This window comes from Oncorhynchus tshawytscha, linkage group LG28 (genome assembly GCF_018296145.1).
Source record: "Oncorhynchus tshawytscha isolate Ot180627B linkage group LG28, Otsh_v2.0, whole genome shotgun sequence".
Classification (NCBI taxonomy): domain Eukaryota; kingdom Metazoa; phylum Chordata; class Actinopteri; order Salmoniformes; family Salmonidae; genus Oncorhynchus; species Oncorhynchus tshawytscha.
This window is the reverse complement of record NC_056456.1, coordinates 35,575,492-35,591,785: the sequence shown is the minus strand read 5'-3', so window position 1 is coordinate 35,591,785 and position 16,294 is coordinate 35,575,492. Positions and strand designations below refer to the sequence as shown.

Genomic DNA, 16,294 nt, shown 5'->3' with positions numbered 1-16,294 from the left:
AGGTTCTGAATGGGCCACTCAAAGACAATCAGAGATTTGTCCCGAAGCCACTCCGGCGTTGTCTTGGCTGTATGCTTAGGATCGTTGTCCTGTTGGAAGGTGAACCTTCGCCCCAGTCTGAGGTCCTGAGCGCTCTGGAGCAGGTTTTCATCAAGGATCTCTCTGTACTTTGCTCTGTTCATCGTTCCCTCGATCCTGACTAGTCTCCAGTCCCTGCAACTCCTTTTACTGAGGAGTGGCTTCCGTCTGGTCACTCTACCATAAAGGCCTGATTGGTAGAGTACTGCAGAGATGGTTGTCCTTCTGGAAAGTTCTGAAATCTCCACAGAGGAACTCTAGTGCTCTTTCAGAGTGACCACTAGGCTCCTGGTCGCCTCCCTGATCAAGGCCCTTCTCCCCTGAATGCTCAGTTTCGCTGGGTGGCCAGCTCTAGGAAGTCTTGGTGGTTCCAAACTTCTTCCATTTAAGAACGATGGAGGCCACTGTATTCTTGGGGACCTTCAATGCTGCAGACATTTTTTTGATACCCTTCCCCAGATCTGTACCTCGACACAATCCTGTCTTGGAGATCTACGGACAATTCCTTCGACCTGACATGTAAATAAGGTATTTCTGTTTTTTACTTCTATAAACCTGTTTTCGCTTTGTCACTATGGCGTTTTGTGTGTAGATTGAGGAGGAAAAAAATGTATTTAATCAATTGTAGAATAAGACTGTAAAGTAGCAAAATGTGGAAAAGGGGAAGGGGTCTGAATACTTTCCAAATGCATTGTGTGTGTGTGTGTGTATATCATATTGGTTTTGCCTGTTTGTTATTTTGGCATTAATAGATGTCACATATCAGTTTGCAAACAATGTCAAAAATAAACTAATTGAGTTAATAAAGCTGCATACAAACATGGTCTTTCTTGAGTAAGGCAGCTTCAAAATGTAGGTGTTTCAGCCTAGCTCAATGCTTTCTGTGGTTGTTAGGCAGCCAGCCGAAAACAGAGCGTAGGGGTTGGGAATGTTGTCTAGTTAGGCCGTGATTGGCTCAGTGTTCTGTCACTTGTGGGGACACTACGTCACCACAAAATCTATGGGGAGAGAAAATTCAAGCCCCTTAGGTGCTGCCATAGATTTACATTAGAAGTGCCCATCCAAGAAGGCTCAAGTTCATTGACCAGAGCTAAAATGACGTCAAATCAAGTTCTACCCGTAGTTTTGATTGGACTGATCATGTCAACATCATACTTTCAACATTTTTGCTAGCAAGTTAGACAAGCAGTCATCATTATGAATCAGGTCGACAATCTACTGGCAAATCCTTGTCATATGAAAATAAATGTTTGATTAAAAAGTATGGGTGCTCATCAGCCATTGGACATAAACATTACACAACAAGTTGGAAATTGCAAATTCAACAATGAGTGGAATCAGTGGCTAACTGCAAGCATTGCAAAGCTTATTTCCAAGCTGAAAAGGATAAACATTCACATGTCAAGGGCCAGAAAAGGTTGAAGACATTGGCCATGCTGTCATTCAAGCATGACTTTTGCCGCGGCCAAAACAACTGGAACCTGGAAAATCTCAGAAAAAACGAACTTCGACTGGGGAAATACGTTTTGAACGGTCATCTAACTCGGAATTCGAAGTCGGAAACTGGGGCCTCTTCCTAGAGCTCTGACCTGAAGAACTGACGTCATGATTCAACCTTGTTTTTTTCAGAGTTCCCAGTTGTCTTGAAAGCACCATAAATCCAGTCCAAAAATGTATTGTATGATGCTGCATAAATGATGTAATATTAGGGAGATATGTATATTATATCTAATAAAGTAATACTAAGTGTATGTTGAGGAGTAAGCTGTTAGTAGCCCATGTGCCTCACCCTAATAATTTGGTAACTTAGCCTACTGTTCTGACTTGGTGGTGTAGCCTATAGCCTGTTTTAGAGAAATGTAATAATTGAATATTGTAAGAGCTTTCATTGCCTGCTTATATGCCTCCTTTATTTATCCTACGGTTCTGACTTGGTGTACAGGGAGAACACTGTAATAATGGACCATGTTCTGAATCACGTCGCTGAACCATTCAAAAGTGCTGAACAAATGTGACTCGTTTCAGGAAACTAGGCTTATGTTGCGGGTTACTACTTCACAGGAGAGCCGTTTGAATGTAAACTTTTTTGTTTTTATCAAAATGCATTTTTTTGTCAGAAAGGCCTTCTGGAACATGTGAACTTTCATGTGCCTTAGACACAAACCTGTTTGCCATCTGTAAATACGAATACAATTGTTAAATTACAAACCTAGTTGGTTTAGCCACAGAAAAAGCCATTAACCTTCCCGCTAGCCATTATTGGCTGAGATAATGAGTGGGCTGGACATGCCGAGAGATGAGTTCGGATTGGTCTGCTATATAGCATGCTTCTGTCTATTTGAGCTGGTCAGTATGTGTCGACAATCCTGTGTTAACACGGCTGTTTTTTAAATGCATTGCGTAGTAAAACTGCATAAGTGTTGCTCTCCACTTTCTGGAGGACAGAGTTTTGAAATCAGTGGAATTAGAGTATGATAGCTAAGGAGATGTAGAAAACACCTGTCCCCTGATTTATATGTTCAAACTAAGGGCAACCATGGCATCTGTGACAGGGAGATGCATCCATCTATGATGTATACGGGTAAGATAGTCTAGCTGGCTACATTTTCAGATATTACACATTTCTAATTTTGACAAAGTGAATTCATTTCAAGTTAAAGTATACTGTTTATCTAGCTAATGTTAGCTGGCTGGCTCACTAGCTAACGTTACTAGTATGATCTTATTATTTGTATCTCAGAGCCATTTGCATTGCTAGCTAACATAGAACCTGGTTGGTTAGCTACCTATCTGGTAATCTACTTCAATTTCAGAGCACTGTGTGCCAGAGTGCTGATGGGATGAACGCTCAACAACTTGAATATGGCTGGTGTCAGTAAACGTCGGCAAAAAAACATAATTAAATTGTTGCAGCAGCACAGTTACTGTCACCAACGCTCTGGATAATATGAAAACAGCCTAACCAGCTGGGTGACTAAAATGGTCAGAGTGGAGTGTTCATTTGTGTCTGGAAGTAGCTAGCAAACTAGCCAATGTTAGCCGGTTAGCTTGGGTGCTTGACTGCTGTTGTGAGATCAGATCGCTCGGATCAACCCTACTAATCGGCGAGAGCATCCAGTGTACTCTCTGAACACTCCCAGAGTGAAATGCTCTGAATTTACATTTGGACAATCTGCCAGCACAGTTGCAGTCACCAACGCTCTGGATAACATAATACAACCTAACCAGCACTGCTAGGGCGAGTAATGTTCAGTGAGCTGTTCTCTCATTTGTGTCTGGGAGTAGCTAGCATGTTAGCCAATTAGCTTGCTTGCTTGCTTGACTGCTGCAGTATTTTCACGTCCGGATGAAAAGCATGCCCAAAGCAAACTGCCTGCTACTCAGGCCCAGAAGCTAGGATATGCATATCATTAGTAGATTTGGATAGAAATCACTTGAATAATGTCTGTGAGCATAACAGAACTGATTTGGCAGGCGAAACCTCGAGCACAATCCATCCAGGGAAATGTTTTTTTGAGGTCAATGTGTTTTCGATTAGTTTTCTATGGGAAGCCCTTTTAATAGGAATCTGGTTACAGTTCCTATAGCTTCTACTAGATGTCAACAGTCTTTAAAAATGGGTTGATGTTTTTCTTTTGAGAAATGAAAAAGTAGTCCTATTCTTTCCATGTGTCACTCAGATGGACTCAGAAGTCTTTTGGTGCACGTGACCTGGAACGCGCTTCACATTGTTTTTATTCGGTATTATAAACAGTTCATTCCGTCTTAACTTATTGATTATTTACGTTTTAGGGTACCTAAGGTTGGATTAGGAATGTTGTTTGAAATGTTTGGACCAAGTTTACAGGTAACTTATTAGATACTTTGTAGGCATGTTGGGCAAATTGAAACAGGTGTATTTCTGAATCAAACACACCAAATAAATTGACATTTTTGGGACATAAAAAAGGACATTATCGAACAAAAGGACCATTTCTGATGTTTTTGGGACATTTTGGAGTGCCAACAGAAGAAGATCTTCAAAGGTAAGGCATTAATTATATAGCTATTTCTGTCTTTTGTTGCGCACCTGCCTGGTTGAAATCTGATTTTCATGTGTTTGTATGCGGGGTGCTGTCCTCAGATAATCGCATGGTATGATTTCGCCGTAAAGCCTTTTTGAAATCTGACACAGTGGCTGAATTAACAAGAAGTTACGCTTTATTTTGATGTATAACACTTGTATGTTTTATGAATTTTTGTTTGAGTATTTCTGTTTTTGAATTTTCTGCAATTTCACTGGACGTTGTCAAATCAATCCCGTTACCGGGATTCGAGCGGGATTGGGGTTTAAGGGATCCCTAAGAGGTTTTAAAGAGATGGGTCAGTCTAAAGCTTAAGAGGGTGTGAACGAAGCTGAATGTGTGTAAACAAAGAGGAGCTCTCCAGTTGGTACCAAAACATTCAAAGGTTATTTTCTCAAAATTGAGGTTACAAGTTGATGAATTTTCAAAGCAGAATGACTTTCCCATTGTTCCTCAAATGCAGTGTATGATATACCATTTTGTACCTCTGTATCTCTGCTTTTATGCAATGTAAAAAACACAATTTAAAATTTTGATATATAAATAGTCACAAAGAGTTATATTGACGACGTTGGTCATTAATGTCTTAATCAAAATTACGGATTGCCTTTTATCCGCTCCTCGTTCCCTTTTGCCATAGTTTGTACATCTCAATTGTCAGTAGAAAGCACAATTGTTTAAGCAAGTCAGCCATGTTTTTTAAAAAGGCAGTAAATGAGGCTGAATTAACTGTTTCACTGCCAGACAAGGCTCCGCTGAAAGCCAGGTGTAGCGGTGGGAAGGATTCCCTCCATGGTCCTGAAAAGCAAACTCTGCTGTTAGGGCCTACATAAAGCTGTCCCAACAGTTTGTGGGCACCATTTGTCACCGTTATAGTGCAATTAATATATTGTTTAGTGTTGTTGTGTTGGGGCTTTTCTGGCATGCATGTAAACAAAAAAAAGTGGGGATTTTGCCCCACCAAGATTTACATGCTAAAATCGCCACTCATACTGAATGCAATGTACTTTATGCCTCTCTTGTATTCTGTATCAGTGGATCCACTCTAAAATAACTTGTCCTTTGGAACTAATGATTCATTCAACAATTCAAGAGGCCTCGACAGTGAGTGCAATACTAGAAACAGTAGAACAGCTGAAGAGAAGCACAGTACAATCACTGATGTGATATCAACAACAACTCAATAGTTATCTTCTTACCACAATATAGACCTAACATATTCCTTCCCTGCAATCGACGAGCAAAAAAAAAGAAGTTACCCAAGGGCTGTCCAGCGATGACCCTGGCGTTCTCCCTTGCTACAGCCACTCGCGCGTTCCTCTCGCTGCCATACTGGACGAAGGCAAAGCCCTTGTGGACGGAGCAACCCACGATCCTGCCGTACTTGGCGAAGAGGGCCTCGATGTCGGCCTTGGTTACCGCCGCCGTGTTGAGGTTGCCGATGAAGACTCTGGAGTTGAGGGAGCGTGGATCATTCTTGTTGGTCACGTTGCTGGTGGGAGTCTTACCAGTCATCCTACTGTACCCTGACCGACTGACCGAGGAGGAGAGAAGAGATGTCAGAGTGTGTAGGGTGTGTGGTTGTGTAGGGGGGGGGAGTGTGTGTGTGTGAGAGAGAGAGAGAGTATTTCCAGTCATCCTACCACACCGTGCTGAAATGAGAGAAAAAAGATGTCAGGGTCAGATATTGTCAGGGCCAGATACTGTCAAGTTAAAGTATTTCAAGTTTATTTGCCATTATGAATACATTGGAAATCTGAGATCACCCAAGCAAGCTCTCACAAAACACAATACTTTCAAGTATTTGAGGGTGTTTTCACACTTGGTCCCTTTCAGACAATTTTTGCAAACTCAGTGCGGTTCTCTTAATTTTTTTGCAGTGTGAACACTCCAAAGGAACTCAGACCCCTCAAAAGAGGCCCCTGATGTGAACCGAACCGAGACTGTTCACATTTGTGTGAACACAAAGCTCCCGAGATTCGCTTGTCATTATTCCTGCACCACACACTAGACTACTGCAACACGGTTTCCCCTGACATAACCCCTCAGACAGAAGATGATGATGTGCTGGTTTGTGGGAAAAACACGTGTGCTGTTCTTGGATATTGATTAGCGATTGTCAAGGATGCAAAGAAATTACAACATTTGTGTGGAGTTTTGTACTGACACGATGTTCAGATTATTTGTTTGCCATAGGTGATCTATAGGCTGACAGCTTTATAGACTGTTTTTGGGGTAGGAATAGTGTGAGGTGAGAATGACGTATTTGGATAGAATCACAACTAGATTCAAAAATCAAGGTCTTTGCTATCCGGGATCTTTGGGACCTCCCACCTCTGATGTTACCCCATTTGAAGTTTAAAATGGTTAATGTACGGGTTAAGATTAAAGCTAGGGTAGGGGTTAGGGTAGGGACGTCCTAAGGATCCCGGATAGCATTTCCCACAAAATCAAGCCTAGCTCTTGAAGGGGCAGTATCCTACATTCAGTGTACAATTTTCAATTACAGCATTATTTAATCTGCAGTATTCTTCTAATATTTATTATCTTACCAATAATATTTACATGATTATAATTGTCTAATTAAAAATAAAATACAATTTTAAAAATTCTTCCTTTTCAGTCTCATCGCTGCAACTCCCCAACATGCTCGGGAGTGGAAAGTCGAGTCATGCGTCCATAACACCCGCCAGCTTAACCCGGAAGCCAGCCGCACCAATTTGCCGTTCAACTGACAACCGAGGTCAGCCTGAAGGCGCCCGGCCGCCACAAGGAGTTTGCTAGAGTGCAATGAGCCAAGTAACGCCCCTCTCGGCCAAACCCGGACGACACTGGGCCAATTGTGCTCTACCCTATGGATCACGGCCGGTTGTCATACAGCCCGGAACGAACCAGGGTCTGTATGACACCTCTAGTACTATGATGCAGTTCCTTAGACCGCTGCACCACTCAGGAGGCCCATGTCTCATCTTTTTTTAAATATATTTTTATTTAAGTTTTACAAAATGCACATCAATGTAAGTACAAAGATTTTACTATATCCCAACCAATCACACTCCCTCCATACAACACATCCATCCAACCCCCCCTAGTCCCTTCCCTACCTCTCCGCCCTACCGCAGCCCACCCACCTCGGTTTCCTCCCTCCCTAATACAAAAATGTGCCTCTAGGTGGCACCATGGGGTATATGGAGCATGTAACCAGAATGGCAATTTCTGAAAGTTGGCTGCCCAGAATTTGTATAAAAAGTTGGGCAGTGCCAGCCCTCCACTAAACTTGTATCGCTGAAGTAAAGATCTACTGACTCTGGGTACCTTTCTTCCCCAGATAAATGTGGCAACAGGTGGCAAGGTAGCCTAGTGGTTAGAGCGTAGGACTAGTAACCAAAAGGTTGAAAGTTCAAATCCCCGAGCTGACAAGGTACTATTGTTCTACCCCTGAACCCACTGTTCCTAGGTTGTCATTGAAATTAAGAATTTGTTCTTAACTCACTTGCCTAGTTAATAAAAGGTAAAAAATAGCATAAAAACAGCCTGACCGACTTAAAGAATACTTTGGTAAAAACAATAGGATAGATTGAAATAGATAAAGGAATTTGGGTTAACTGTTCTTTTTATAGCATTATACGTGATAGTACGTGATAGTGGTAAGCTTACCCCATTTCGGAAAATCAGTTTTCATTTGCACAAGAAGGGGAGTAGAGTTTGCAGGAGAAAGAGCATGTAATGAACGAGTTACATTCACTCCGAGGTATATGAAACCAGAGTGGCTAAGCTGAAAGGGCAAGTCTGTCTGCTGGAGCTGTAGCGCTGCTGGATTGATTGGGAAGCACTCACTTTTCTGGAGATTCATCTTGTAACTGGAGAAGGAGCCAAAGTTCTCCAGAATAGAAGGTAAACATTTTACATAGAGTAACAAATCATCTGCATATAATGATAACCAATGTTCAACTCCTTTCCGTGCTACACCTTGGAAAGAGGAGGATGCCCGCAAAGCTACTGAAAGGGGCTCGATGGCGACAGTGAATAATAAAGGGGACAGTGGGCCGCCTTGGCATGTCTCACGTTCCATGGCAAAATAATCCGAACGGGTGTCATTGGTACAGACACTGGCCTGGGGAGATGGATACAAGAGACAGATCCATGAGCTAAATTTGTATCCAAATTTAAGAACAGCAAAGGTACTCCCACTCAATTATGTCAAATGCCTTCTCTGCGTCTAGGGAGATTGTCTTCCACTTCCGTCGCCGACAGAGATGGCCGCCTCGCTTTGCGTTCCTAGGAAACTATGCAGTATTTTGTTTATTTTACGTGTTATTTCTTACATTGGTACTCCAGGTAATCTAAGGTTTCACCACTCCCTAGCACCACTCCCTAGCATACTACTCGCCAATGCACAGTCTCTTGACAACAAGGTTGATGAAATCCGAGCAAGGGTAGCATTCCAGAGAGACATCAGAGACTGTAACGTTTTTTGCTTCACGGAAACATGGCTCACTCGAGAGAGACGCTAACGGAATTGGTGCAGCCAGCTGGTTTCTTTCTGTTAAGAAGAGGGGCGGGGGGGTATGCCTGATGATTAACTTCCTAAGGTATAGGGGGCAGCATTTTCACTTTTGGATAAATAGTGTGCCCAATTTCAACTTCCTGCTACTCATGCCAAGAATATAAGATATGCATATTATTAGTAGATTTGGATAGAAAAGACTGTGAGTATAACAGAACTTATGTAGCAGGCAAAACGTTCTCATTGGGGAAACGATATTTCTTAGGCACTTGTTTTCAGTTCCTACTGCTTCCACTGGATGTCTCCAGTCTTTGGAATTTGGTTGAGGTTATTCCTTTGTGCAATGAAGAAGTAAGGGCATCTAGGAAATGGGTAACACTGTTGAGAGTTGCGCAAGACTTGAAAAGTAGCGTTGGTTTGTCATCTTCCTGTATTGAACACAGATAGACCCGTCTTCAATTTGATCGATAATTAACGTTTAAAAAGACCTGAAGTTGTATTACAAAAGTAGTTTGAAATGTTTTGGCAAAGTTTACAGGCAACTTTTGAGATATTTTGTAGTGACGTTGTGCAAATTGGAAGCTGTTTTTTTTCTGGATGAAACGCACCAAATAAATTGACATTTTGGATATATATGGACGGAATTAATCGAACAAAAGGACCAATTGTGATGTTTATGGAACATATTGGAGTGCCAAGAAAAGAAGCTCGTCAAAGGTAAGACATGTTTTATATTTTATACCTGCGTTTTGTTTAGCGCCTGCAGGGTTGAAATATGCTACTCTTTGTTTACTGTTGTGCTATCATCAGAAAATAGCTTCTTATGCTTTTGCCGAAAAGCCTTTTAAAAATCTGACATGTTGGCTGGATTCACAATGAGTGTAGCTTTAATTTAGTATCTTACATGTGTGATTTAATGAAAGTGTGATTTTTAGATCATTTTATTTGAATTTGCTGCGCTGCATTTTCCCTGGCTTTTGGCCAAGTGGGACGCAAGCGTCCCCTATACCTTAAGAAGTTTTAACGAGACATGGTGTGATCATAACAACATACAGGAACTCAAGTCCTTCTGTTCACCTGACTTAGAATTCCTCACAATCAAATGTCGACCCCATTATCTACCAAGGGAATTCTCTTCGATTATAATCACAGCCGTATATATTCACCCCCAAGCAGACACATCGATGGCCCTGAATGAACTTTATTTGACTCTATGCAAACTGGAAACCACATATCCTGAGGCTGCATTCATTGTAGCTGGGGATTTTAACAAGGCAAATCTGAAAACAAGACTCCCTAAATTGTATCAGCATATTGATTGCGCAACCAGGGCTGGTAAAACCCCAAATCATTGTTATTCTAACTTCCGCTACGCATATAAGGCCCTCCCCCACCCTCCTTTCGGGAAAGCTGACCACGGCTCCATGTTGTTGCTCCCTGCCTATAGAGAGAAACTAAAACAGGAAACACCCGCGCTCAGGTCTGTTCAACGCTTATCTGACCAATTGGAATGGCGCAAAACTGAAAGCGTGAACCACTGCTTTCAATCAGGGCAAGGTGACCGGATACATAACCGAATACAAACAGTTTTGTTCAACGCTGGTCCGACCAATCTGATTCCACGCTTCAAGAATGCTTCGATCACATGGATTGGGATATGTTCCGCATTGCGTCCAACAACAACATTGACGAATACGCTGATTCGGTGAGCGAGTTCATTAGAAAGTGCATTGACGATGTCATACCCATAGCATGTCATTCCCAAACCAGAAACTGTGGATTGATGGCAGCATTCGTGTGAAACTGAAAGCGCGAACCACTGCTTTTAACCAGGGCAAGGTGAGCAGAAACATGACCGAATACAAACAGTGTAGCTATTCCCTCCGTAAGGCAATCAAACAAGCTATGCGTCAGTATAGAGACAAAGTAGAGTCGCAATTCAACGACTCAGACACAATGTATGTGGCAGGGTCTACAGTCAATCACGGATTACAAAAAGAAAACCAGCCCCGTCGCATACTAGGATGTCTTGCTCCCAGACAGACTAAATAACTTTTTTGCCAGCTTTGAGGACAATACAGTGCCACTGACACGGCCCGCTACCAAAACCTGCGGACACTCCTTCACTGCAGCCGACCTGAGTAAAACATTTAAACGTGTTAAGCCTCGCAAGGCTGCAGGCCCAGGCGGTATCCCCAGCCGCGTCCTCAGGGCATTCGCAGACCAGCTGGCTGGTGTGTTTACGGACATATTCAATCAATCCTCATCCCAGTCTGCTGTTCCCACATGCTTCAAGAGGGCCACCATTGTCCCTGGTCCCAAGAAAGCTAAGGTAACTGAGCTAAACGACTACCGCCCCGTAGCACTCACTTCCGTCATCATGAAGTGCTTTGAGAGACTAGTCAAGGACCATATCACCTCCACCCTACCTGACACCCTAGACCCACTCCAATTTGGGGTCTCGTAGAGTTTAATCTTTATCGCTCTGGCCACACTACGCGATGGGGATATAGTCATTTAGGTTTTTTTGGTGATCTTACATGATTACGGTTTATGATCATTCTGTACATGTAAACCTTACAGTGTCCACTAGTTTGTTATTTCCTGAGACAGGATGAGATGCAGTAATGGTCAATGGCTCATTTTCTCATTGGATAATACCGAGGTGTTAGTTGTCCAGGGCTGGTGGGCATGCTGCGTGCGTAGCCTCTCACCTCTGTGTGCTGGACGTAAGGGGATGCTGAAAACATTGGCAGTGATGAAAGCCACCGAGTCTGAGGGGTTGACAAAAAAGCCAAAAAGCCAAGAGGAATACCTATGTGAGAATGCTGTTCATCGACTACAGCTCAGCATTTAACACCATAGTACCCTCCAAACTCGTCATCAAGCTCGAGACCCCGGGTCTCGACCCCGCCCTGTGCAACTGGGTACTGGACTTCCTGACGTGCCGCCCCCAGGTGGTGAGGGTAGGTAACAACATCTCCACCCCGCTGAACCTCAACACTGGGGCCCCACAAGGGTGTGTTCTGAGCCCTCTCCTGTGCTCCCTGTTCACCCACGACTGCGTGGCCATGCACGCCTCCAACTCAATCATCAAGTTTGCGGACGACACTACAGTGATTACCAACAACGACGAGACGGCCTACAGGCAGGATGCGAGGGCCCTCGGAGTGTGGAAAATAACCTCACACTCAACGTCAACAAAACAAAGGAGATGATTGTGGACTTCAGGAAACTGCAGAGGGAGCACCCCCCTATCCACATTGACGGGACAGTAGTTGAGAGGGTAGTAAGTTTTAAGTTCCTCGGCGTACACATCACGGACAAACTGAATTGGTCCACCCACACAGACAGCGTCGTGAAGAAGGCGCAGCAGCACCTCTTCAACCTCAGGAGGCTGAAGAAATTTGGCTTGTCACCAAAGCACTCGCAAACTTCTACAGATGCACAATCGAGAGCATCCTGTTGGGCGGTATCACCGCCTGGTACGGTAACTGCTCCGCCCTCAACCGTAAGGCTCTCCAGAGGGTAGTGAGGTCTGCACAACGCATCACAGGGGGCAAACTACCTGCCCTCCAGGATACCTACACCACCCGATGTCACAGGAAGGTCATAAAGATCATCAAGGACAACAACCACCCGAGCCACTGCCTGTTCACCCCACTATCATCCAGAAGGCGAGGTCAGTACAGGTGCATCAAAGCAGGGACCGAGAGACTGAAAAACAGCTTCTATCTCAAGGCCACCAGACTGTTAAACAGCCACCACTAACATTGATTGGCTGCTGCCAACACACTGACTCAACTCCAGCCACTTTAATAATGGAAATTGATGGAAATTGATGAAAAAATATATCACTAGCCACTTTAAACAAAGCTACTTAATATAATGTTTCATACCCTACATTACTCATCTCATATATATATATGTATATACTGTACTCTATATCATCTACTGCATCTTTATGTAATACATCACTAGCCACAACTTGTTAGGGATATCAAATCATATTTTATATGTATATAAACTGTAAAACACACAAACAAGGTATATCATCTACTGCATCTTTGTAAAATGTAATAGAAGCATGATATGTAACACCCCAAAAGACCACAAAAATTTAAACTATGCCACTTTGTTTACATACCCATAATCAATACTGGGTCTTTTTTGGATTAAATCGGTCCATTAGCCTCATCTCATAAAACGGAAAAAATAGCGTTTCATAACAGTGTTAAAAAGTCGACAAAACTTTCACAAAACACTTCGAAATACCTTTCTAATGCAACTTTAGGTATTACAGTGGGCGATGTAAATTCGATAGCCTGCCGTGTGGAAAAATGTCCGGAAAAAAAAAGACAGACAATGCCTCGGGTCGGTGGTCGGAGGTGTGGAAGCTGTAGCTACTGCATATATTACGGTTCACCTTTAACAATTCATGGGAGTGGCGCATGGATATTTTTTTCCATCTCCAGTGATCAGATTTTCCTGCGCTTTTCGATGAAACAGACGTTCTGTTATAGTCACAGCCGTGATTTAAACAGTTTTAGAAACGTCTGAGTGTTTTCTATCCACAAAAATCATATGTATTTAGTCAGCCACCAATTTTTAACAAAAAGCTGCGAAAATTCGCATCCACTTCAAAAAGATGAGAGAGGCCTGTAATTTTCATCATAGGTACACTTCAACTATGACAGACAAAATGAGAAAAGAAATCCAGAAAATCACATTGTAGGATTTTTAATGAATTTATTTGCAAATTATGGTGGAAAATAAGTATTTGGTCAATAACAAAAAATGTTTATCTCAATACTTTGTTATATACCCTTTGTTGGCAATGACAGAGGTCAAACGTTTTCTGTAAGTCTTCACAAGGTTTTCACACACTGTTGCTGGTATTTTGGCCCATTCCTCCATGCAGATCTCCGCTAGCTAGAGCAGTGATGTTTTGGGGCTGTTGCTGGGCAACACAGACTTTCAAATCCCTCCAAAGATTTTCTATGGGGTTGAGATCTGGAAACTGGCTAGGCCACTCCAGGACCTTGAAATGCTTCTTACGAAGCCACTCCTTCGTTGCCCGGGCGGTAGTTTTGGGATCATTGTCATGCTGAAAGACCCAGCCACGTTTCATCTTCAATGCCCTTGCTGATGGAAGGAGGTTTTCACTCAAAATCTCACGATACATGGCCCCATTCATTCTTTCCTTTACACGGATCAGTCATCCTGGTCCCTTTGCAGAAAAACAGCCCCAAAGCATGATGTTTCCACCCCCGTGCTTCACAGTAGGTATGGTGTTCTTTGGATGCAACTCAGCATTCTTTGTCCTCCAAACACGACAAGTTGAGTTTTTACCAAAAAGTTATATTTTGGTTTCATCTGACCATATGACATTCTCCCAATCCTCTTCTGGATCATTCAAATGCTCTCTAGCAAACTTCAGATGGGCCTGGACATGTACTGGCTTAAGCAGGGGGACACGTCTGGCACTGCAGGATTTGAGTCCCTGGCGGCGTCCCTGGCGGCGTAGTGTGTTACTGATGGTAGGCTGATGGTAGACTTTGGTCCCAGCTCTCTGCAGGTCATTCACTAGGTCCCCCCATGTGGTTCTTGGATTTTTGCTCACCGTTCTTGTGATCATTTTGACCCCACGGGGTGAGATCTTGCGTGGAGCCCCAGATTGAGGGAGATTATCAGTGGTCTTGTATGTCTTCCATTTCCTAATAATTGCTCCCACAGTTGATTTCTTCAAACCAAGCAGCTTAACTATTGCAGATTCAGTCTTCCCAGCCTGGTGCAGGTCTACAATTTTGTTTCTGGTGTCCTTTGACAGCTCTTTGGTCTTGGCCATAGTGGAGTTTGGAGTGTGACTGTTTGATTTTGTGGACAGGTGTCTTTTATACTGATAACAAGTTCAAACAGGTGCCATTAATACAGGTAACGAGTTGAGGACAGAGGAGCCTCTTAAAGGAGAAGTTACAAACAAGCAGAAATCTTGCTTGTTTGTAGGTGACCAAATACTTATTTTCCACCATAATTTGCAAATAAATTCATAAAAAATCCTACAATGTGATTTTCTGGATTTTTAAAAATCAGTTTGTCTGTCATAGTTGAAGTGTACCTATGATGGAAATTACAGGCCTCTCTCATCTTTTTTAAGTGGGAGAACTTGCACAATTGGTGGCTGACTAACTACTTTGTTGCCCCACTGTATATACTGTACTCTATACCATCTACTCCATCTTGCCTATGCCGTTCTGTACCATCACTCATTCATATATATTCATGTACATATTCTTTATCCCTTTACACTTGTGTGTATAAGGTAGTAGTTTTGGAATTGTTAGCTAGATTACTCGTTGGTTATTACTGCATTGTTGGAACTAGAAGCACAAGCCTTTCACTACAGTCGCATTAACATCTGCTAACCATGTGAATGTGACAAATACATTTGATTTGATTACCACCTCAGGGGAGTTGCAGAATTGTTTAGAATAAAAAATGTTGAACAGAGTACGAATGTCTGTCCTTTACAAAGCCGGTTTGTTCCTGTGAGTCCTGACTACTTCCAGGCGCATCTCTATCACCTTCGCCAGCACCTTTACATCCACATTAAGGAGGCTTAGGGGCCTAAATGAAGAACAGGAAGTGGGGTCTTTCCCCTTCTCAAGGAGAAAAGCCATTGAAGCCTGTGTTAGGGTAGATGGCAACGAGCCACGTTCAACTGATTCATTATACATAGATACAAGTAAAGGGGCCAACTTGGTATAGAATTTCTTAAAGAACTCAGTTGGAAACCCACCAGGCCCTGGAGCCTTACTGCTCTGCCTTGACTTGATAGACTGAATAACTTCTTCAAGGCTGAGAGGAGAATCAAGGTCATCTGCATTATCAGCCTCAACTGTGGGAGCCTCCAGTTCACCCAGAAATGTAGTCATATTGGCAGTATCTGATGGAAATTCAGACGTACAGTTGAAGTCGGAAGTTTACATTCACTTAGGTAGGAGTCATAAAAACTTGTTTTTCAACCACTCCACAAATTTCATGTTAACAAACTATAGTTTTGGCAAGTCCGTTAGGACATCTACTTTGTGCAATAATTCTTCCAACAATTGTTTACAGACAGATTATTTCACTTATAATTCACTGTATCACAATTCCAGTGGGTCAGAAGTTTACACACACTAAGTTGACTGTGCCTTTAAACAGCTTGGAAAATACCAGAAAATTGTCATGGCTTTAGAAGCTTCTGATAGGCTAATTGACATCATTTGAGTCAATTGGAGGTGTACCTGTGGATGTATTTAAAGGCCTACCTTCAAACTCAGTGCCTCTTTGCTTGACATCATGGAAAAATCAAAAGAAATCAGCCAAGACTTCAGAAAAACAATTGTAGACCTCCACAAGTCTGGTTCATCCTTGGGTGAAATGTCCAAATTCCTGAAGGTATCACGTTTGTACTCTACAAACAATAGTATGCAAGTATAAACACCATGGCCGTCATACCACTCAGGAAAGAGACGCGTTCTGTCTCCTAGAGACACCTTCCGGCGCCGACAGAGATGGCCGCCTCGCTTCGCGTTCCTAGGAAACTATGCAGTTTTTTGTTTTTTTACGTGTTATTTCTTACACTAGTACCCCAGGTCAT

At 42.7% G+C, this 16,294-nt stretch overlaps 1 protein-coding gene across 2 annotated transcripts in view; it reads right to left on the bottom strand.

The window, feature by feature from the left end:
- Window positions 1-5,789, bottom strand: part of LOC112227207 (RNA-binding Raly-like protein) — a 35,519-nt gene extending 29,730 nt beyond the window's left edge. For both annotated transcript variants that reach the window (XM_024392078.1, XM_024392080.1), the window contains exon 1: window positions 5,402-5,789. In XM_024392078.1, the coding sequence (XP_024247846.1) occupies window positions 5,402-5,780 (379 nt within the window). In that variant the 5' untranslated portion in view covers window positions 5,781-5,789. The remainder of the gene's footprint in view (window positions 1-5,401) is intronic.
- Window positions 5,790-16,294: the final 10,505 nt, after the last annotated feature.